This window comes from Macaca nemestrina, chromosome 16, assembly GCF_043159975.1.
Source record: "Macaca nemestrina isolate mMacNem1 chromosome 16, mMacNem.hap1, whole genome shotgun sequence".
Classification (NCBI taxonomy): domain Eukaryota; kingdom Metazoa; phylum Chordata; class Mammalia; order Primates; family Cercopithecidae; genus Macaca; species Macaca nemestrina.
The window spans coordinates 10997284-11021772 of NC_092140.1; the positions used below are offsets into that span (position 1 = coordinate 10997284).

General features: G+C 41.5%; 1 protein-coding gene across 4 annotated transcripts; it reads left to right on the forward strand.

Annotated features, from left to right (window-relative positions):
* The first annotated feature begins 49 nt into the window (after nt 1-49).
* Nucleotides 50-23153, forward strand: POGLUT2 (protein O-glucosyltransferase 2). 4 transcript variants are annotated; one of them, XM_011747628.3, is made up of 10 exons: nt 51-599; nt 2243-2448; nt 5732-5937; nt 6128-6205; nt 8115-8287; nt 8406-8643; nt 10308-10517; nt 11604-11693; nt 13184-13291; nt 23024-23143. In XM_011747628.3, exons 1-10 carry the CDS (start codon nt 418-420, stop codon nt 23141-23143), a joined length of 1611 nt encoding a protein of 536 aa, XP_011745930.2. In that variant the 5' UTR covers nt 51-417. The 4 variants fall into 4 exon arrangements, with proteins under 4 accessions (XP_011745932.1, XP_011745930.2, XP_011745933.1 ...); XM_011747629.2 differs by lacking the exon at nt 23024-23143 and adding an exon at nt 15009-20081 and having other exon boundaries at nt 54-599; XM_011747630.3 differs by lacking the exon at nt 13184-13291 and having other exon boundaries at nt 50-599; nt 23024-23153.
* The last annotated feature ends 1336 nt before the right edge of the window (nt 23154-24489 follow it).

Genomic DNA, 24489 nt, shown 5'->3' on the forward strand with positions numbered 1-24489 from the left:
GCGTGTCCACCCCGCCATCCACTTGGAGAAGGCCTTACTGAGTCTGGCTCGACGCACGGGCCAATCCCCTCGCCCTACACCTTGGCTGGAACCTGAGACGGATTCGCTCCCAAAAGATGCTCCAGTGGCAGGAGCAACTCAAGTTCATCATTGTCCTGAAAGAGAGGAACAGCGCGGTTCTCGGCCGGAACAGCAGAACGGCAGGGGACCCTCACCTGGGCGCAGCGGGGCACGGGCTTTGATTGTCCTGGGGCCGCGGAGACCCGCGCGCCTGCCCTGCACGCCGGGCGGCACCCTTTACAGTCGCGTTGGCTGCTGCGATCGGCCGGCGTGCCCCTGCCGAAGCCTCGGCTGCTTCTGTCCACCTCTTACACTTCTTCATTTATCCGTGGATCATTTCGAGTGTCCGTCTTGTAAATGTTTAGCATTTTGCTACTTTATTGCTTCTTTCTGGCGACGCTTCCAGCACTCGCCGAGACCGGCGGAGAAAAGCAGCTGAGCCCGGAGAAGAGCGAAATATGGGGACCCGGGCTAAAAGCAGACGTCGTCCTTCCCGCCCGCTATTTCTATATTCAGGCAGTGGATACATCAGGGAATAAGTAAGTCGAGAAACGGCTCCTTACCTATTTTGGATGGCGGTTAAATCTGTTTCTCCCTTTAAGTTTTTTCTTTCCAAGAACTCGTTTCCCCACAACAGTTTAAATTCCAGGATATTTGGGTACCAATTTTTCTCTGTAGCTGTAGAAGTTGTTCCGAATTATAATATATGCAATATAATGTGTTGTATATAACATATAAAATAATCTCCTAGCAATTTTGATCTTTCCAAGAACTCGTTTCTCCACAGCAGTTTAAATTCCAGGATATTCGGGTACCAATTTTTCTCTGTAGCTGTAGAAATTGTTCCCAATTTTAATATATGCAATATAATGTATTGTATATAACATATAGAATAATCTCCTAGCAATTTTGATTCGGATTCCCACATTATCAGGGCAAGACAGAGTCCCTCCACTTTGCTGGAAATACTGTTTCTAACTACTTTTCGCATAAGCTGTTATAAGGGATTTAAACCTAGCTGTTAGAGACTTGATGGGCTTCATCTTTCTCTGGTGCGGCTCTCAATTTTCAAGGAGACATCTGCAGGTAAGCATGTTTTGAAACTGAAAAAAATGAAGTACTATTTGAAACTTTAGAGTTCAGAAGGAAAGTATTGAAGTATTAATCTTCTATATGATTGTAACAAATATTTTGTTCCAATGAATTTAATACTTTAACATCATACTTAAAACTTATTTTTATGATTCATATACTTCTGAAATGATTGTCTTTATTATTGGTGGATGCTGACCATGTGTATTTCGTACAGAAAAAAAAATACTGGAATAAAAGATTGTCAAGTGAAAGACAGTTTGTAAATTTTGTTATTTGGCAAAAGATGATACACTACCTACTACTTTGCTTTTGCCCATGGCTGAGCGTGATTTTTTTTTTTAAGACAGGGTTTCACTTCCTAGCCCAGTCTGGAGTGCAGTGGTGCAATCACAGCTCACTGTATCCTCAACCTCCCAGGCTGAAGCTACCCTCCCACCTCAGCCTCCCTAGTAGCTGGGACTACAGGCGCGTGCCACCTCGCCTGGCTATTTATTTTATTATTATTATCATTATTATTATTATTTGTAGAGGCAGGATCTCACCTTGTTGCCCAGGCTAATCTCGAACTCCTGGCCTCAAGCAGTCTTCCCGCCTTGGACTCCCAAAGTGCTGGGATAGTAGGCATGGGCCACAGTGCCAGGCCTGAGCGTGATTTATAATACTGATATTGTAAAGATTCATTGGCAGAGATTTTTCAAAATAAGATCATTATCTTTGGGACCACTGTTTGATCACAAATATCCAGATGTGATGGCATGAAATAAATAAGTTGGTAAGAATATTTTTCTATATGGAATGCATGAGTATGTTCTATGCTTATATAGACTAGTAGTCTTAACATATTCCATTGTGATTGTTTAATGAAACTGTTTCATGTTATCTTGGCCACTGTCATCCTCATTTTTTTTAAATCTTTGATCCATCATATTCATTCTGGTACTAAAAGCGTAAGATAAAAAGAGGCAATTATATGTTAGAGGAAGAATGTGGAGGAGAATAATCAACTTTCCAGACTGAAGAGCATAATCTTTGTGTGTTTGTTCATTAAAATAATCTGTTTATTTTCCCCATCGCCTTTTCATCACAGATTCACATCTTCTCCAGGCGAAAAGGTCTTCCAGGTGAAAGTCTCAGCACCAGAGGAGCAATTCACTAGAGTAGGAGTCCAGGTTTTAGACCGAAAAGATGGGTCCTTCATAGTAAGATACAGAATGTATGCAAGCTACAAAAATCTGAAGGTGGAAGTTAAATTCCAAGGTCAGCATGTGGCCAAATCCCCGTATATTTTAAAAGGTAATTTGGAATATAATTTTATACCAGCAGTATTCGAATAAAATAATATATGTTATTGCATCAACAAAAACAACTTGGCATGATATATATATATATATACTTTTTTTTTTTTACTGAAAGAAAAAAAATAAAGGCTTTCTACTTGAAAGCTAAGTTATGAGTCCTGCTAAAAGACAAGATTTGAACGGAAATTCTGATTTGCTTAAGAGCAAGGAACATATTAGTAGAGAATTTACTCCGTGAAGACATACATTAGCAAGAATAATCAAGCTGTGTGCATCATCATATATGATACTTTCTTAATTGGAAATATATGATTTAAGTAACTGATAAATGTTATTGAAATTTGGTAGATCACTTCAGAAAGGGAGATAGCTTGAAAGAGAAGGCGGGCACTGGTGGTTGTTTTTTGTATTGTTCCAATGCCATTTTCCCAGAGAAATTCTCTGACTTTTTTTTTTTTTTTTTTTTTTGAGACGGAGTCTCGCTCTGTCGCCGGGGCTGGAGCGCAGTGACCGGATCTCAGCTCACTGCAAGCTCCGCCTCCTGGGTTTACGCCATTCTCCTGCCTCAGCCTCCTGTGTAGCTGGGACTACAGGCGCCCGCCACCTCGCCCGGCTAGTTTTTTGTATTTTTTTAGTAGAGACGGGGTTTCACCGTGTTCGCCAGGATGGTCTCGATCTCCTGACCTCGTGATCCGCCCGTCTCGGCCTCCCAAAGTGCTGGGATTACAGGCTTGAGCCACCGCGCCCGGCCAACTTTTTGTTTTGTTTTGTTTTTTTGGAGACGGAGTCTTGCTCTGTCGCCAGGCTGTAGTGCAATGGCGCAATCTTGGCTCACTGCAGGCTCCGCCTTCTTTGTTCAAGTGATTATCCTGCCTCAGCCTCTCAAGTAGCTGGGACTACAGGCACGCACCACCATGCCCAGCTAATTTTTGTATTTTTAGTAGAGACAGGATTTCACCATTTTGGCCAGAATGGTCTCATCTCTTGACCTCATGATCTGCCTGCCTCGGCCTCCCAAAGTGCTGGGATTACAGGCATGAGCCACTGTGCCTGGCTATTCTGATGTTTCTTATATAGGATGAGAATACAGTTTTGTTACCTAGAGCCATCTCCTTCCCTCTTACAGGCGACAGTACCACAAAACAGTAGGGAAGCAGTGTATATACAAGGGCGGAAATCTTGCCGCCCTTAACAACTGCAAGAAAAGTAAACTTTTCTTTTTAATTTTTGTAAACTCTGCAGAGAAGTAAGAAAAGGTAAACACTTTTTAAGAGTGTCTAGGCTCCTTTCCTACATTCCGCCAGTACCGCCTGGTATGGTATCACCCGCTAAACCTTAAAAAGATATTCCATTGTCAGCCACTGCCTGGGTTAGGTGGGATCTGACAATTATAAAAAGGAATAACAGTAAAACCTCAATGCAGATTGTAATTAACTTGTTATAAAATTAGTGAAGTGGACTGTTTTGAGAATTACTTTTGCTTCTTTTTGTTGCTGTTGTTGTTGAGACAGGGACTCACTCTGTTGCCCAGGCTGGAGTGCAGTGGTGCAATCACTGCTTACTGCAGCCTTGACCTCCTGGATTCAAGCAATCCTCCCACCTCAGCCGCATGAGTACCTGGGACTAGAGGCACTCACCACCATGCCCCGCTAATTTTTGTATTTTTTGTAGAAACAGGGTTTTGCCATGCTGCTCAGGCCGGTCCCAAACCCTAGAGCTCAAGTGATCTGCCCACCTTGGTCTCCCAAAGTACTAGGATTACAGGCGTGAGCCACTGTACCCAGCTACTTTTGCTTCTGTTTTTTGTTTTTTGTTTTTTGTTTTGAGACAGTGTCTCGCTCTGTCCCCAGCCTGGAGTGCAGTGGCGCAATCTTGGCTCACTGTAAGCTCTGCCTCCTGGGTTCAAGCGATTCTCCTGCCTCAGCCTCCCAAATAGCTGGGACCACAGGCACGCACCACACCACCTAGCTAATTTTTGTATTTTTATTAGAGGCGGGGTTTCACTATGTTGGCCAGTATGGTCTCGATCTCCTAAGCTAATGATCCGCCTGCCTCGGCCTCCCAACGTGCTGGGATTACAAGCATGAGCCAGGGCACCCAGCCTACTTTTGCTTCTTAATAATTCCTAGAAAACAACAACAACAACAAAAACAGAATAGCAGTTCCTTGTTTATTTTTGTTGTTATTGATGATTTACTTATTGAGAAAAGTACCTTAGACACTTTAAGAACCTGTTTGTATAACAGACCATCAAAATATTAAATCATATCACTTTTGTCTTTCATTAAAATAGGTATGCCCCTCTGATACCCTTTTACCAGTATTTGGTTATTCTTCAGTCTACAAAACATAAGGAATAATGAGCTGTAATATATACCATAGACATAAACTTAAGTATCTGTTGGCTTTCTTTTGTTTTTTGAAACAGAGTCTCGCTCTGTCACCCAGGCTGCAGTGCAGTGGCGCAATCTCCACTCACTGCAACATTCACCTCCCAGGTTCAAGCTGTTGTCATGCCTCAACCTCCCGAGTAGCTGAGATTTCAGGCACACACCACCATACCCAGCTAAACTTTTCTGTATTTTTAGTAGAGATGGGGTTTCAACATGTTGGCCAGGCTGGTCTCAAACTCCTGACCTCAAGTCATCCACACACCTCGGCCTCCCAAAGTGCTGGTATTACAGACATGAGCCACTGCACCCGGCCTCTATTTGCTTTCTTTTGAACTCATGCAAAGTAGACCTTATTATGAATATATCACAAAACTTCACTGTGAAGAGCTGTCAGAGGAGAAGACTGACTGACTTGCAATGCCCCAATATAGTAAAAATGTATTACGTCTTTCTTTTCTTTGAAACAGGGTCTCACTGTCTTGCCCAGGGTGGAGTAGTACAAACATGGCTCACTGCAGCTTCAACCTCCTGGGCTCAAGTGATCCTCCCACCTCAACCTCCCAAGTAGCTGAAACCACAGGTGCATGCCACCACACCCAGCTAATTTTTTATTTTTTGTAGAGACAGGGTCTCCCTGTGTTGCCCAGGCTGGTCCCGAACTCCTGGGCTCAGGCTGTCCTCCTGCCTTAGCCTCCCAAAGTGCTGGGATTACAGACATGAGCCCACCTCGCTGGCCTGTAATTCTCTTAAAATGTGTTTTCAATGAAAATGCTCTTCCTATGTAACTAGGCAAAACTCATGAAGCCACATTATAGATACTTATTACAAGTTTCAAATGCTGAGTGAAATTATCACTGTTGTGCTTTGTTATTCTTATATAAATAGGGCCGGTTTACCATGAGAATTGTGACTGTCCGTTGCAAGATAGTGCAGCCTGGCTACAGGAGATGAACTGCCCTGAAACCATTGCTCAGATTCAGAGAGATTTGGCACATTTCCCTACTGTGGATCCAGAAAAGATTGCAGTAGAAATCCCAAAAAGATTTGGACAGAGGCAGAGCCTGTGTCACTACACCTTAAAGGATAACAAGGTACAACACGCGATTCAGGTTTGCTTGTTTGTTTTAGTGATTTTTTTTTTTTGCTTGTTTTGAACATTTGGCTACAATTAGCTAAATCATGTTATAAACATTATTCGAATGAGCATTGTGACAAGCTTTTCCTCAGTGAAATCTGCCAGTGTTTTTAGACTAACATAATAAATGGTAAATTCTCTTTTAGGTTTATATCAAGACTCACGGTGAACATGTAGGTTTTAGAATTTTCATGGATGCCATACTACTTTCTTTGACTAGAAAGGTAAGTACATGTTTTCTCTTAGCTGTAATAGATCATTTAAGCCCAGATTTTACAGGATAATTTTTCAAAATACAAATTCTAACACTATCAGCGTATTCTCTTCTGGAGCCTCATGATAATACTGTTGTGAAGCTTTCTGTTATTTCAGTATCTGCGTTTGTTTCCTAGGACTGCCGTAACAAAGTGCTACAAACTGAAAGACTTAAAAGAAATATATTCTCTCGCAGTTATGGAGGCCAGATGTTCAAAATCAAAGTGTCAGCCAGGTGCCATGGCTCACTCCTATAATCCTAGCACTTTAGGAGGCCGAAGCGGGTGAATCGCTTGAGCCCAGGAGCTTGAGACCGGGCTGGGCAACATGGGAAACCCTGTCTCTACAAAAAAATACAAAAATTAGCCTGTAGTAGTTTCAGCTAATGGGGAGCTGAGGCAGGAGGATTGCTTGAACCTAGGAGGTCGAGGCTGCATGAGCTGAGATCACACCACTGCACTCCCAAGGCCTGGGTGACAGAGTGAGATCCCGTCTCAAAAAAAAAAAACTAAAGTGTCAGGAGGGCCAGTTCCCTCTGAGATGATCCTTTCCTTTCCTGCCCCTTCCTGGCTCCTGGCAGTGACCCTCCATCTTTGGTGTTCCCTGGATTGCAGCTGCATCCTCCCATCTCTGCCTCTGTCATCACGTGGGCTTCTCCCCTCATGTCTCTGGGTCTCTTCTTCTTATAAGGACACAGCATAGTGGATTAATGGCCCAGCCTACTCCAGTATGACCTCATCCTAACTAATATCTGCAACAACCCTATTTCCAAATAAGGTCAGTCTGAGACACTGGGGTTTAAGACTTCAGCATATCTTTTGCAGGGACACAATATTTTATAGAGGAAAGAAAAATGCCTTATCATAAAATTATTTTGGTACTAAACTAACTTTGAGTCCAAAGATGACTTGCCTTGTACTGAATCCCATTCCTTGGAATAATGGGCTTTTGTCGGGTTCTAGTGGAATGGTTTGAAAGTAATGTCAAAATAGTGGATGTGAAAGACTCTACCGACATTTTTACCAAATGTGTATTTATTTATAATCCATTATAATATTTATTTATTCAATAATTTGCATGTATTTCTTGATTAAACTACTCATGGAAAATCATAATGCCTTTCTTTTCGAGATTTCAAAGCACTTACAGTACAGTCTGTTAATTCTGAATGTAGGTAGTTATAGAGCATCAATATTAAACCTCCTTTAAACTAAGACATCGGAGTACTGTCATACTTCTCTTGTTCCTCTGTGTCAATCTATGGGAAAATGAGAATGTTCTTCAGGACTTCAGTTTCTCAAGATGCTTCTCAGACTGATCAGTGCTGGTCTGGCCTTAAAAATATATATCTGTTGTTTTGTAAATACTCTAAACATTTTCTGTGACTAGATAAAACAGATCCTCTTTACTATTTATGCCATTTGCCAGTAAAGGAAGGAAGCATAGCTTGAAACTTACTATGTTGCTGTTGGTGTTGGGCTTCCTGAGTTCAAATCCTGGTCCCACCACCTACCTGGTGTATGTTTTTTAAAATGGAACCATTGGCTCACTAGCAAGAAACTAGCGTTAGAGTCCCAAGTGCTAATTTTTAAATTATTTTCCAATAATTCTCCTTCTCTTTGATCATCTTAGAGGCTGTTCGCGGTATTAGAACAGAGATTACTTTTGCCATTTCATCCCTTTCGTAGGGAGCGTAGAATGCTTATACATGTGACCATATTCTGAAAAATTGCCCACTATTCAAACCAAGGTAATTATCATTACCTAAAACATGTAACATTGGCCTTTCATTAATGCAATTTCAAATTTAAATTGATAAATACAATGTATTATCCAATGCAGGAAATGTGAATAAGCTGCTTGTTTTGTTTTTTCTAGGTGAAGATGCCAGATATGGAGTTCTTTGTTAATTTGGGAGACTGGCCTTTGGAAAAAAAGAAATCCAATGCAGACATCCATCCAATCTTTTCCTGGTGTGGCTCCACAGATTCCAAGGATATCGTGATGCCTACCTACGACTTGACTGATTCTGTTCTGGAAACCATGGGCCGGTGAGAGAGAAGTCAGGGTTGGCCCAGAGCCTTGGTTTTCTTTCTTTGGTGAGTTCTTTTCAACCACCTTTGTGACATGATGATTTGGGAGGAAAATCTGTTGCACTTTGTTTTCTAGGGTAAGTCTGGATATGATGTCCGTGCAAGCTAACACGGGTCCTCCCTGGGAAAGCAAAAATTCCACTGCCGTCTGGAGAGGGCGAGACAGCCGCAAAGAGAGACTCGAGCTGGTTAAACTCAGTAGAAAACACCCGGAACTCATAGACGCTGCTTTCACCAACTTTTTCTTCTTTAAACACGATGAAAGCCTGTATGGTCCCATCGTGAAACACATTTCATTTTTTGATTTCTTCAAGGTATGACTTAATCAGTGGCTAATCTTTTTTGTTTTTCTAATGTATTTGTACATAGTGCTTTGGGAAGGGAAATTGAGGCCTGCAAATTACAAGAGGTGGGAGAAGTTCGCACAAAATTGAGTGAATATCGAGGCATAGCGGTGCTGGGGACTGTTTTGGCAACCAGGATCTGCCCTCACTGCCTAGTCTTGACATTAAATGTGCATCAAGGGAGTTTGGAGCCTGGATAGAGCTGTAATTTTTTTCCAGCTAACCCTTGAGATAAGCACATGTCACCTCCAAATATGTTTTTAATAATACTTACATGTAAGTCATTTTACAAATACTTTCCCCAGAGCCATGTTATCACCACAGAATAAGGAAGATAGAAACTATTTGTTTCTTATCAGGTCTTGTAGTGGGGAATGACTTGAAACCTATCCAAATGTTCTGCCTGGGAATTAGGGTTTGCTTTCTGTGTCTAGAATGTGGATTCCCCGTGTTTCCTGGGGAGTAGTCCTTTTTCTAACAACTCCCTTTTTAAGGCAGTGGGCAGCACCCTGCTCTTTAGACCGTGGAGCTGTTTCTGAAGTCCCCCGTGGTAGAGAGAGAGGTGGGGAAAAGGTCGTCATCTGTCTTCTGTATGTGGGAAGACAAGTGATTAAGGAGTTCTGTCTGCCCTGTGGATGACCAGGATTTCTTTTGACAGGTTGTGTTGAGGCAGGTTGACCTAAAGAATGTTAGAAGTTGAATTGTCCGTATTTTTCTATATGCATATCCCAAAGATTTTTGAAAGAAATGATTATAACCAAAGTGCAAGGACACTAGTCATCCTTCCTCAGTGGAGGGATGCTGCATCCTGCTTTGGCTTTATTCCTGCCTGTTGAATTTTCTGCAACTAAAGATGAAAGATTACTACAGTTCTATGAATATTTTTATTCATAGGTGTTCTTGCTCCACAGCTTGCTAATTTCTTTAAGACATATGTCTGGGTGTTTAAAAAACATGGTTAGCCAGGCGTGATGGCTCACGCCTGTAATCCCAGCACTTTGGGGGGCTGAGGTGGGCGGATCACCTGAGGTCCAGGGTTCGAGACCAGCCTGGCCAACATGGTGAAACCCCATCTCTACTAAAAATACAAAAATTAGCTGGGTGTGGTGGTGCATGCCTATAATCCCAGCGACTTGGGATGCTGAGGCACAAGAATCACTTGAACCCGGGAGGTGGAAGTTGCAATGAGCTGAGATCACGCCACTACACTCCAGCCTGAGTGACAGAGCGAGACTCTGTCTCAAAATAAATACATAAATAATATGGTTAACATGGCTCAGAATGTGCCATCATGAGGGGCATGTTTGCAATCAATAAAGTAGTAGGAGAATTACAAAAACTCACAAATGAATCTATCCTTCCTTATGTTGCAGCCTTAGGACAACAGTATGATTTTATTGGCTGCTTCAACACTAGATTTGTATCCTCCTTTGTAAAATTTAGGAGCACATCAAGCATTTAGCTCTAGATCAACCTGTTGTATAATGACGCTTACTAAATGGCAAAGGCAGAGCATGGAAGCTGACCAAATTGTGTCTGAGGATTGCAAAGGTTTATCTGTGGGTTGGGAAGGAAAATAGAGTGGAGAAAAGGAAATTTAATGGAGGTTCTTAGACTTTACCATTGTTTTGCAGCATAAGTATCAAATAAATATCGATGGCACTGTGGCAGCTTACCGCCTGCCATATTTGCTAGTTGGTGACAGTGTTGTCCTGAAGCAGGACTCCATCTACTATGAACATTTTTATAATGAGCTGCAGCCCTGGAAACACTACATTCCAGTTAAGAGCAACCTGAGCGATCTGCTAGAAAAACTTAAATGGGCAAAAGATCACGATGAAGAGGTAAGGTTAGTCTCCTTGAAGGCTTATTTCCACTTGTTTCCCAATATCATGGGTCCCTTTGAAATGTATTGTACCTGGAGAGCATCCAGGATGTTCACGTAATAGACTTTGGCCTGAAAATGGGAAGCTGCCTGCTCATGGATGGCACGGCAGTTCCTCTGGGCTGAACACAGCGAGCACTGCATCTTACATTAACTCTCCACTCTGCATGTGAAACAAAAAACTAACCGGGTTGCGGTGGCTCATGCCTGTAATCCCAGCACTTTGGAAGGCTGAGGCAGGCAGATCACCTGAGGTCAGGAGTTCGAGACCAGCCTGGCTAACATGGTAAAACCCCGTCTCTACTAAAAATACAAAAATAAGCCAGGCGTAGTGATGGGTGTCTGTAGTCCCAGCTACTGGGGAGGCTGAGGCAGGAGAATTACTTGAACCTGGGTGGGAGGCGGAGGTTGCAGTGAGCTGAGACCACACCATTGCACTCCAGCCTGGGCAACAAGAGTAAAACTCTGTCTCAAAAAACAACAACAACAACAACAAAAAGTTGAACTGTGGCCTTGATTACACTTTCTCTTTCAGTAGGGTTGCTCTGAGCCACAAGCATTACCTCCACTAGCAATGTGAAAATTATAAGATGGCCAGTCTGGCAGGAGTCACTAACTGGCTCCAGGTTAAAATGAGGGATTGATTCAGAAGTAGATACAGCCATAAATAGATAAATAAAGAGGGATGGAATGCAATAAACTTTAAGCTAATTGTTTGCTGAAATTTGTGAAGGCAGTGTGCTAAGCTTCATCTTGCGTTTACAAAGTCATCATTAGTTTGCTTGGTGTACACCTTGTCTCTCCAAGAGAGGCTTAATTCTAGAATGTCCAATATGACTTCTCAAACTTTCAAGTCTTAGAAACCTCCCTCCGATTTAAACAAACATACTCTGTTAAATGTTCTGTTTTACGACATGAGACTACCCCCAAAGATATTATTTCCCACAATTGCCTCAATGTATACATACTCTGAAGAGCAGTTTGCAGATGCCTGCATGGGAAAAATGGATTCTATTACAGGACTTTATCATTGTTCTTCCTGTAGGCCAAAAAGATAGCAAAAGCAGGACAAGAATTTGCAAGAAATAATCTCATGGGCGATGACATATTCTGTTATTATTTCAAACTTTTCCAGGTCAGTATTTTCCAAGAAAATTATCACATAACTTATAAGTAGACATGTTAAAAACAAATAATATTTTACTTAACAATTTCTAAACATGTGTTACTCTAGGGAGATACATATATATGTATGTATCAGAAGTATATATATATACTTATGTGGATGAAAATGAGAGGCAAATATTAAGTAATCATAAAAATAGTTGAAAACCAAAGATTAGCTAATGGAAAATGTTACAATATTAAGTGAAAAGTATTAATATTAGAACTATGTGATGTTTAACTAAGAAATTGGCCTCTGATCCTACACAGTTATGGTGCATAGATTTGTATGTTCTCTTTGTGTTACATTGCTGCTGCCTCACCGTATCTTTGTCTAAACAGTGCCAAGTGTGTTTGGGCCTCTTGTGCTGACTCCATATGAGCCATGACTTCCCTTGGAAATTATTTCCATGGACTCGAGCATTTAGAGATTGTAATCAAGCATATCTGACCATTTAAAGGACTCTTTTTAAAATGTGGTAGTAGGCCGGGTGCAGTGGCTCACACCTATAATCCCAGCACTTTGGGAGGCCGAGGCGGACGGATCACCTGAGGTCAGGAGTTTGAAACCAGCCTGACCAACATGGAGAAGCTTCGTCTCTACTAAAAATACAAAAATTAGCCGGGCATGGTGGCACACACCTGTAACCCCAGCTACTTGGGAGGCTGAGGCAAGAGAATCACTTGAACCAGGAGGTGAAAGTTGCAGTGAGCCAAGATCACACCACTGCACTCCAGCCTGGGTGACAAGAGTGAGATTCTGTCTCAAAAAAAAAAAAAAAAAAGGTAGTAAACAAGTTCTTGGCTAATAATAGTACTAGATCTAGAGTAAGATTTTTATCTCACAGTTGCAGATACTGAGCCCCGTATCTGAGGCTCTGCTACAGATCAAAGTTGGTATATTTCTGGCCTGTACTGGCTCTTTCCCATTTTGTAACCTTCCGTTGATGGAGGGAAGTGTAGGATAAACCATGTAAAATGAATAAACTCGGGGGATTTACCATGTGAATTTCTAAGCATCCATGGGGCAATGTTCATTCATTTAGCATAGGTACTTAGCACAGTGCCGTACTCAGAGTAAGCACATGATAAATGAAGATGATGATGGAGGCTTGTGCAAGCCATGATAAGGAAAGCAGAAGTCTGTGTCTTCACATTCTCAGTCTAGGGAAGATTGTGTGCAAAATTGTTTTTACCATAAGGCAGAAGATGGTTAAAAAAAAAAAGTCATGGAAATGTAGGATAGAATAAAGAGATGTCTGTTAGGAATAGGCAGCCAGTGTTCATCCTCTCAGATGCTCTGCTGTTGGTGTTCAGAACTAGTATATATGACGGACTGCGCAGATCACAGTTTGACACACATAAGTTAAACGAATCGTAGTCTTCATCTATTCTAGCTTGTCTCATTGGGTGGATCTAAAGTGTTGTATAAAGAATGCTTTTATGTTGTTGCTTAAACAGGAATATGCCAATTTACAAGTGAGTGAGCCCCAAATCCGAGAGGGCATGAAATGGGTACAACCACAGACTGAGGATGACCTCTTCCCTTGTACTTGCCACAGGAAAAAGGTAACCAGAACTGAGCTTATGACCAGTGTCAGAATAAAAACTAACATTGATCCAAACATGGATTTATTCCTATAGTCATTCAATCAGGCAGCAAATATTTGAGTTCCTCTCGAGGTCTCCAAGCAATTCAGTCTGCCAGAGAGATAGGTATAGAAGACAGCAGTGCTCAAGAAAGGATGCTACAATGCAGATAATTGAGAAGACATGGTAGCTCCCTGGCAAAGTGGAGGGAAGCCTTTTATAATGTGAGGATCCAGCTTACACCCTAGTTGAATGGATGCTTACAGTCTGAAAAATATTTTCATGTGTATCATCTGATGCCCTCATCTCCTCATGAGATAAGTTTGGCAAAGTTCATCATCCCAGTTTAGAGAAGCAAAAATATGTAACCACGATTATTGATGTTTTCCAATTCTTCATTTGAAAGTCATCTCTGTTGATACCACTACTTAAGGATCTCATTGATAAAAATGAAAGTCAGGTTCACATCTGGACTTTTAAGGTAAAAAGGACCTTAGAAGTCATCCAGTAAATGCCTTCATTTTATGGTTAACAAAACTGAGCCCAAAAAGGAATTGTGCTCAAAATCATCTAGCTGGATTATAGCAAAGCAAAAACCAATCTCTCATCATCAGATTGTGATTGTGTGTGTTTGTATATAAAGACATAGTGTGGCAGGGGACTGTTGCTTTGATTATGATTTCTGTTTGAAGGAATGTAAATTGCATAAAATAGAGTGTATATGTGTGTTTGTGTATGTGTGTGTGTAACATATGCTGACTTGACATTTTAAGCAACATAATTATGTTTCTGAATGGACAAGTTCAAAATTGTGGTATTATAACCAAAGACAAGAAGGCAGATTTGGCAATTATTATGTCTACCTCTCAAGGGGGTATAAAAGGAATTAAGGTGAGGCCGGCCCCAGTGATGTGACAGAACCAGCGTATATGAGCTCACCCGTTGATAAATATTCGGGAATTTTGCATACTGGTTAAATTTTTGGTAGGTTGGAATCAGCCTGATAAGAGTATTTACACCATGACAATCAGCACATGCTACAAATCAGAATTTTGGTTGTTTTATTTTTGTCTTTGTTTTTTGTAGAACTCATTTACCACTAACCAACTGGCCCTCAAAGGTAGTTCATCATCATTGTTAACTCTATCAGTGTTCCAGGTCCGTAAAAATCAGTTAAAACCAATGACAAAACAAGAATTGCCAAATGGAAAGGTTCCCCCTCACCAATCTGTGATTAGGTATCAGAACACTTCTCACTTGGGCTCTAAGTGAGACTAGGCAGCTTCCTTGCTCCACCTCTGCTCAATTGTTTATCTTCATCTACGTGATTGAGAGGAGGTACCCAGCCAGTATCTTCCACTGATTAGTAGAAGTTAGGGGCCAGAATGGTAGCTTTGTTTATTGTTTCGCTCATTGTCTATCCTAACCTTTCACCACTACTGTTCATAACACAAGGCCTTTACAGTAGTACAGCCCGTGGATGTTTGGGTTCCTTATCAGTAGGCTATGGAACACAATGTGATTTTACCCTTAGCTGACTCTGGGCCTCTGGAAATAGTCCCAAGCCCTAAAAGCCTCTAGCGGCAGCTTGGCTCCCTCTCATCTTTACAGGAAAATAATTAACAAATGAGTGTAAGTCTTCTTCACTTGTGTAAGACTTCTTGATAGCTCTAAATATTTTGCTTCTTAATTGCAGACCAAAGATGAACTCTGATATGCAAAATAACTTCTATTAAAATAATGGTGCTCTGAAGACTCTTCTTAACTAAAAAGAAGAATTTTTTAAAGTATTAATTCCATGGACAATATAATATCTGTGTGATTGTTTGCAGTATGAAGACACATTTCTACTTATTATGCAGTATTCCCATGACTGTACTTTAAAGTACATTTTTAGAATTTTATAATAAAACCACCTTTATTTTAAAGGCCTATGTTGTGCTAATTATTAGCTGTGTTTGGAACAGGGAGCAGTAAAAACAGAGGGAATCTGGGTCCTTGATGCACAGCAGCCCAGACCACCTGCCCAGACTGGTTTTAGATGACAAAGCAATGAACCCCTGTCTCCTTTTAAGCCCATATTATTGTGGGTATTCAGCCAAACTTAATTCTAGCTAATAGTTCATACAAGGCCAATCATCATATGGCCTCTACCTGCGTCTTTAGTCAAATCTCTCAGCACTTTCTAATGTCAATCCAGTCCTCTGGAAGAACGAGTCCTCTCCCAGTTCTGTCGATGCCTGTGTCCTTACCTTCCTGGCCCATGCCTTTCCTTTGTCCTGGAATGTCTTGGCCCTCTCTTCTTCATCCAGCTTAGACATCCTTCAGTACATATTTTACCCTTACTAGATTTTAAGTGCCATGAGTTCAGAGACCAGGCCTTTCTTCTGGGTAGTCCTAACGTCTAATAGAGTGACAGCAACTAGAAAGACTGAATAAATATCTAATGGGTGATATAGTTTTGATGTTTGTCCCTTCCAAATCTCATGTTCAAATGTAATTCTGAGTGGTGGAGGTGGGGCCTGGTGGGAGGTGTTCGTATCTTAGGGGTGGATCCCTCATGAGTGGCCCGACACCATCCTTGCAGTAACAAGTGAGTTCTCACTGTGAATTCACATAATCTGGTGGTTTTAAAAGGTGTGGCACCTCCCCCTCTCTCTGTGTTACTCCCTCTCTTGCCACATGATACCCTGGCTCCCCTTTGCCTTCCACCATGATTGGAAGTTTCCTGAAGCCCTCTCCAGAAGTAGATGCTGGCACTACACTTCCTATACAGCCTGCAGAATCATGAACCAAAATAAATATCTTTTCTTTATAAATTACCCAGCCTCAGATATTTCTTTGTAGCAACACAAAAATGGCCTTAACACAATGAGTAAATGAATGAATGAAAATCACTTTGAAATGCAGTTATAAGAACTTAAAAAGAACTAAAAATCTGAACACTGAACCATATATCATATTTTACAGATTCCTTTACCTAATATTCTCTCTTCCATTCATCTTCCAGTCAAATAATTTTTTCTAAAATATTTTGAATCTTGAAATAGACATACAGAAGAATATAAAATGTATATCTGCAATTTAAACATATATCTGCAATTTAATTATATGAAAACATCCATGTAATCACTGACAAAGATTCTTTGCTTGACCACCTGTATTAATCCGTTCTCTCGCTGCTAATAAAGATATACCTGAGACTGGGTAATTTATAAAGAAAAGAGGTTTAATTGACTCACAGTTCCACAGGGCTGACGAGACCTGAGGAAACTTGCAATCATGGTGGGAGGGGAAGCACACAAGTCTTTCCTCACATGGTGGCAAGGAGAAGCGCCAAGCCAAGGGGGAAAAGCCCCTTATAAAACCATCGGATCTTGTGAGAACTCACTCACTATCACAAGAACAGCATGAAGGTAACTGTCCCCATAAATCAATTACCTCCAACCAGGTCTCTCCCACAACACGTGGGGATTATGGGAACCACAATTCAAGATGAGATTTGGGTGGGGACATAGCCAAACCATATCATTTCACCTCTGGCCCCTCCCAAATCTCACATCTCACATTTCAAAACACAATCATGCCTTCCCAACAGTTCCCCAAAGTCTTAACTCATTTCAGCATTAACCCAAAAGTCCAAGCCCACAGTTTCATCTGAGACAAGGCAAGTCCCTTCCGCCTGTGAGCCTGTAAAATCAAACGCAAGTTAGTTACTTCCTAGATACAATGGAGGTACAGGCATTGGGTACATATACCCGTTCCAAATGGGAGAGATTGGCCAAAACAAGGGGCAATAGGCCTTATGCAAGCTCTAAATCCAACAAGGCAGTAATTAAATCTTAAAGCTCCAAAATAATCTTTGACTCCATCTCTCACATCCAGGTCACGCTGATGCAAGAGGTGGGCTCCCACGGCCTTGGGCAGCTCCACCCCTGTGGCTTTGCAGGCCACAGACCCTCACCCCAGCTGCTTCCACAGCTGGTATTGAGTGCCTGCTGCTTTTCCAGGTGCAAGCTGCAAGTTGTCAGTGGATCTCTCATTCTGGGTCTGGAGGATAGTGCCCCTCTTCAGCTCCACTTGGCAATACCCCAGTGGGGACTCTGTGTGGGGCCCAACCCCACATTTCCCTTCCACACTGCCCTAGCAGTGAGGGCTCCGCCCCCACAGCAAACCAACCTGGACATCCAGGTGTTTCCATACATCCTCTAAAATGTAAGCAGAGGTTCCCAAACTTCAATTATTGACTTCTATATACCCGTAGGCTCAATACCATATGGAAGCTGCCAAGGCTTGGGGCTTGCACCCTCTGAAGCCATGGCCCAAGCTGTACCTTGGTCCCTTTTAGCCACAGCTAGAGTGGCTGGGACACAAGCGACCAAGTCCCTAGGCTGCACACGGCAGGGGTGTCCTGGGCCTGGCCCCAAAACCATTTTTCCCTCCTAAGCCTCTGGGCCTGTGATGGGAGGGGCTGCCTTGAAGGTCTCTGACATGCCCTGGAGACATTTCTCCATTGTCTTCATGATTAACATTAGACTCCTTGTTATTTATGCAAATTTCTGTAGCAAGCTTGGATTTCTCCCCAGAAAATGGGTTTTTCTTTTCTATTACATCATCAAACTGAAAATTTTCCAAACTTTTATGCTCCGCTTCCTCTCGAACACTTTGCCATGTAGAAATTTCTTCTGCCAGATACCTTAAATCATCTCTCTCAAGTTCAAAGTTCCACAGATCTCTAAGGCAGGAGCAAAATGCTGCCAGCCTCTTTGCTAAAGCACATCAAGCATCATCTTTATTCCAGTTCCCAACAAGTTTCTCATCTCCATTTGAGACCACCTCAGCCTGGACTTCATTGTCCATATCATGATCAGCATTTTGGTCAAAGCCATTCCACAAGTCTCTAGGAAGTTCCAGACTTTCCCACATCTTTCTGTCTTCTAAGCCCTCCAAGTCTCTAGGAAGTTCCAAACTTTTCCATGTTTTCCTGTCTTCTTCTGAACCCTCCAAACTGTTCCAGCCTCTGCCCATTACCCAATTCCAAAGTCACTTCCACGTTCTTGGGTATCTTTACAGCAGCACCTCACTCTCTGAAGTACCAATTTACTGTATTAGTCCATTCTCACGCTGCTAATAAAGACATACCCATGACTGGGGAATTTATAAGGGAAAAAGGTTTAATTGACTCACAGTTCCACAGGGCTGGGGAGGCCTCAGGAAACTTACAATCATGGTAGAAGGGGAAGTGAATACATCCTTCTTCACATGCCTGCTGGAAGGAGAAGTGCTGAACAAAGGGAGAAAAGCCCCTTATAAAACCATCAGATCTTGTGAGAACTCACTCACTCTCATGAGAACAGCAGCATGGGGGTAATTGCCCCCGTGATTCAATTACCTCCCACTAGGACCATCCCATGACACATGGGGATTATGGAAACTGCAATTCAAGATTGTTCTCTGACCGAACTGAGAGTCAGGCTACTATTTCTTGTGACCCAATAACAAGATGCAGATGAACTGGGGAGGAAGAGAGTTTTTATTTCTGTAACCAGCTACAGGGAGAAGGCCTGGAAATTATCACTAGACCGACTCAAAATTACAAAGTTTTCCAGAGCCTATGTACCTTCCAAGCTATATGTCTATGTTTAAGTGTGCATTCATCTAAAGACATAAGTGATTAACTTCTTTTAATCTATAACTAAGTTCTGAGTCTTGAAGACCTTCCTCTGGAGCCTCAGTAAATATACTTAATCTAAATGAGTCCAGGTGCTGGGGTGATTACCCTTATCTTGCCTCCTACTAAATCACAGAGGTTTAGGGAGTTCCTTCAGACTCCCAATAAACTTGTTTGTGGAGGCCTTGGGAGTTTCTTCAGGCCCCCAGTAAAACTTGGTTAATCATGCTTTAAGGTTCAGGAAAGGCCTAGGCAAAATTCTTGGTGGGCTGTTGTTACATTCCAGCCTTTGTATAAGGACACTAGCTTTTAACATTTAATTTACCACTCAGTCAGTACTGAAACAGTTGTATGGAGGCCTGTGTTAGTGAGACCTGGCCTGCCACAAGATGAGATTTGGGTAGGGACACAGCCAAACCATATCACTATCCTTTCATCAGTCTCCTGAACCTTGTCATAGGCCTATCTGCGCACTGCCTTATAACATTCAGTTTTACCAAGAACCCTGCTAAGTCAGTTTCACAAAAATCCCCCACCCTCCATATGTGACCACGCTTTGTATCTAATCTACTTCCTCATCCTCTACCATCCCCCAAGTCATGTCTGATCATGCTGGCCTGTTTTCAGCTAGAATCCCATTTGGTCTATTTAACCAGATTATCTGTCACCCTGATGCATTTCCTCTTGGTAATTTTCCATCCACTGACTCCCTACCCTGATCCTTGGCTATAAATGCCCATTTAACCATGCTGTATTCAGAATTGAGCCCAATCCTATACTGAAATGTCTTGTCCCCTGTTGCAATAGTCCTGAATAGCATCTGTTTTTTACCACTTTATTGTCCAGCTCTGGTTTTTCTTCGACATTTCCACTCGGGTTCAGAAATAGAACATTGCTTAGAGGTGACCACAGTGCCTCCCCTTATCACATTTCCTCTCTGCTCCCAGGTAACCACAAACATTATGGCTGTGATAATCTTTTTCTTGCTTTTTAGTTTTACCACCTACATATAGCACCTCCCTAAGCAGCAGAGTTTACTCTTGCCTATTTTGAAATTGATGTAAATGGAATCATATCAAATTTCTGTTGGTGTTACTTGCCTATTTTTTTTTTTTTTTTTTTTTTTTGAGACAGAGTCACACTCTGTCACTCAGGCTGTAGTGCAGTGGCACAATCTTGGCTCACTGCAACCTCCACCTCCTAGGTTCAAGCGATTCTCCTGCCTCGGTCTCCTGAGTAGCTGGGATTACAGGTGCCTGCCTTGCCCAGCTAATTTTTTGTATTCTTAGTAGAGACAGGGTTTCACCATGTTGCCCAAGGTGGTCTCAAACTCCTGAACTCAAGTGCTATGCCAGCCTTGGCCTCCCAAAGTGTTAGGATTACAGGCGTGAGCCACCGTGTCCAGCCTTATTCATTTTTTATATGTGGACAGTACTTCACCATATAAATATGATCACTTTATTTTACCATTCCATTGCAGATGGACATTTGGATTCCTCCCATTTGGGGGAAATGTCAATCAGTGCTGCAGTGAACATTCTTATTCATGTTTCTTGGCCACATTTGATTAGAAGTGGAATTACTGGGTTATAAGGGATGTACATCTGTTATTTCACTAGATAATGTTAAATGACTCCAAATTGTTTGTCCCAGTTTATGCTCTTTCCAGGGCTGTACAGAATTTGCAGTTGCTTTACTTTCTTGCTAACAGTTGATATTATCAGACTGACAAATTTTTTGCCAATCTGATTAGTACACAATGGTAACACATGTTTTAATTTTCTTTTCTCTGATTATTAATGAGGCTGACCATTTTGTGGTTATTAGCCTTTTGTGTTGCCTTTCCTGTAAAATTTTAATTATTTTCCTACTAAGTAGTTCAACTTTCTGCTGGATTCATAGACATATATTCTGGATTTAGTACTTTGTGGTATATGCTCCATACGTTCTACTTTATGGCATGTCTTAGACTCTCATTTCAGTGTCTTTTAATGCTCAAAAGATTATGTTTTTGTTTTTTTGGGTTTTTTTGTAGAGACGGGGTCTCACTAGCTGGTTATTTAATGTAGCTAAGAAAACTGTAGATTTTTATGTATGTTCTGTACCCAACCCCTTAACGAACGATTTTATTAGCTCTACTACATTTCACTTGTTTTTTCTCAAACACAATCATATTTGAAAGTGACAGTGTATCTTCTTTGCCATATTTATAATCTTATTTATTTTCTATCCTTATTGCATTGGCTGGAACTTCTAGCATAATGTTGAATAATAGTGGTGACAACAAGCATTCTTATTGTCTTTCAGACTGCAATGGTATTTCATTAGTCAGGATTCTCCAGATAAATATGACCAATAGAGGGGTGTGTGTGTGTGTGTGTGTGTGTGTGCGTGCGTGTATAAAGATTTATTTTAAGAAATTGGTTCACACAATTTTAGAGGCTAGCAAGTCCAACATCTGCAGTTAAAGTCCGAAGACCATTAGGCTGGAGACCCAGGAGAGAACTAGTATCGCAGTTCAAGCCTGAAGGCTGTCTGCTGACAGAATTCCCTCTTGCTCAAGGAAGGCTAGTCTTTTGTTCTACTTACTCCTTCAGTTAACTGGATGAGCGCCCACCCCCCGCCACCTGCCACGTTACAGAGGGCAATGTGCTTTACTCACAGTTCACTGATTTAAATGGTAATCTTATCCCAAAACACTCTCATCGAAACATGCAGAATAATGTGTGACCACTTATCTAGGCACCCTGGATCAGCCAACTTGACACATAAAGTTAGCATTACAAATGGGAATTCATTCAACAAATCTTGAGCACCTAATATGTGCTAGACATTGTACTGTGCTCTAAGGATACAGAAGTGAACAATTGCTGTCTATTCTGGAAAAGAATGAAAATTATCAAGTAAAAACTAAACAAGATAATTATGGATTGTCATAAATAAAAACGGTATTACAGAGAAAAAAGTGGGGTAGATAGTGGTGGCTAGTTTAGATTGGATCATCAAAGATGTTACAGATTTTTCAATGTTGAGTAAAATGTTTGGTCTAGTTTATGATAAACAACCACTATTAAAACAGTACTGATGCATGTCGCAGCATGGATAAACCTTGAAAACATTATCCTAAGTGCAAAGCAAGTATATTAGAGCAACAAAGCACAGGAAAATTGCTTCTGGTAAACAGAGCAGGGCTACCCCACAGGCAGAGTAACACTCATGGATTGCTGGCTAGCTATATATCTATATATCTATATCTATATCTATATCTATCAATCTATATATAGATCGATATAGATATATACATATATATATAGAGAGAGAGAGAGAGACGGAGTGTCGCTCTGTTGCCCAGCCTGGAGTGCAGTGGTGCACTCTTCTCGGCTTTGCAACCTCTGCCTCCAGGGTTCAAGCAATTTTCCTGTCTCAGCTCCCAAGTAGCTGGGACTACAGGTGTCTGCCACCACGCCTGGCTAATTTTTGTATTTTTAGTAGATGCCGGGTTTCACCATGTTGGCCAGGCTGGTCTCTAATCTAATACTGACTTATTTCCTTTTTCAATAGGAAAGGCATTAAATTTTATTAAGTGTTTTTAAGGCATCTATTGAAATGTTCATGTTTTATTTGGCTTTGTTTTTGCTGCATTAATCTGTAATGTATTACATTAACAGCATTCTAATTTTTGAAACATTATAAAACCCCAGGGTTTAAAAAAAACACAAACCAGGGTTATTACATATTATTATTTTAATACATGGCTGAATTAATTGCACTCATATTTAATTTAGGATATTTCAAACTATAGCCCACAGGCCCAATCTGAGCCACCACCAGTGTTTTTACAGCCTGCAAGCTAAGAATGATTTCAACATTGCTAAGTGGCTGAAAAAAATAAAAAGAAGAGTATCTCATTACATGTGAAGCATATATGAAATTCAATTTTTGGTTCATAAATAAAGCTTTTGTATTAGTTTCCTATTGTTGCGATGATAAATTGCCACAAACTTACGTGGTTGAAAACAACATAAATTATTCTTTCACAGTTTTGGAGGTCAGAGTCTGAAACCAGTTTCACAGAGCTCATGTCAAGGTCACCAGCAGGGCTGATTCCTTCTGGAGTCTCGGAGAGGAGAAAACTTTTCCTTGCCATTTCCAGCTTCTAGAGCTGCAGTCCTTATATTTCTTTTCTTGAGGCCCCTCTTCCATCTTCCCATCCAGCATCTTGGCATCTTCAAATCTCTCTGCTTCTGTCGTCACATCGCCTTCTGTTTCTCTGAATGGCACAGCAGAATTCATAATAACAAAATAGTATGAACAATTCGAATGTCTACCAACTGGTGAATGGATACTCAAAAATTCTGAATACTATTTGGCAATAAAAATATATGAGTTGTAACAAGGTACAAAGTACTGATGCATGTCACAGCATGGACAAACCTTGAAAACATTATCCTAAGTGCAAGAGGGTAGAGGCACACGACCACACAGTGTAGGACTCCATTTATATGAACTGTCCAGAAAAGATAAATCCAGAGAGACAGAAAGTGTGTTAGTGGTTGCCCGGGGATAGGGGTAGGAACAGAGAATGGCTGTAATGCCAGTGAATCCCAAAACTGGAGCTGAGCCTGAGAGGGTTCTTGACTTTGCACAGGAAAGAATTCAAGAACAAACTGACAGTAAAATGAAAGCAAAGCAAGTACATTAGAGCAACAAATCACAGGAAAATTGCTTCTGGTAAACACAGCAGGGCTACCCCACAGGCAGAGTAACACTCAGGGATTGCTGGCTAGCTATATATCTATCTATCTATATATATAGATATCTACAGCTATCTATATCTATATCGATATATAGATAGATATATATAGAGAGAGAGAGAGACGGAGTCTCATTCTGTTGCCCAGCCTGGAGTGCAGTGGTGCACTCTTCTCGGCTTTGCAACCTCTGCCTCCAGGGTTCAAGCAATTCTCCTGCCTCAGCTCCCAAGTAGCTGGGACTACAGGTGCCTGCCACCACGCCTGGCTAATTTTTGTATTTTTAGTACATGCTGAGTTTCACCATGTTGGCCAGGCTGGTCTCCAACTCCTGACCTCAGGTGATCCACCCACCTTGGTCTCCCAAAGTGCTGGGATTACAGGCATAAGTCAGGGCACCGGGCCAGTGGCTAGCTATATTTAATACCTGCTCCTTCATCGTACGCTAAATAAGGGGTGGGTTATTCACGAATTTTCTAGAAAAGGGATGGGGAGTTCCTCTGGAACTGAGGATTCTTCCCTTTTTAAACTATATAAGGTAAGGTCTGGGCATTGCCATGGCATTCATAAACTGTCAGGGTGCCGGTGGAAGTGTGGTAGCATGTTTAATATATTATAATTAGTGTATAATGAGCAGTGAGGGCACTAGAGGTCACTTTGGTCGCCATCCTTGTTTTAGCTGGTTTGGGCCTGTTTCTTTAGGGCAGTTTTGGACGTTTTTTTAGGACATCCTGTTCTGACCAGATCTTGTTTTG

Excerpts from the sequence above, each read along its gene's own strand:
- POGLUT2 (XM_011747628.3), top strand. The coding sequence starts at position 418 with ATGTTTAGCATTTTGCTACTTTATTGCTTCTTTCTGGCGACGCTTCCA. Across the intron at positions 5,938-6,127 it reads ACACCTTAAAGGATAACAAG|GTTTATATCAAGACTCACGG; the intron begins GTACAACACGCG and ends ATTCTCTTTTAG. Across the intron at positions 10,518-11,603 it reads CAAAAGATCACGATGAAGAG|GCCAAAAAGATAGCAAAAGC; the intron begins GTAAGGTTAGTC and ends TTCTTCCTGTAG.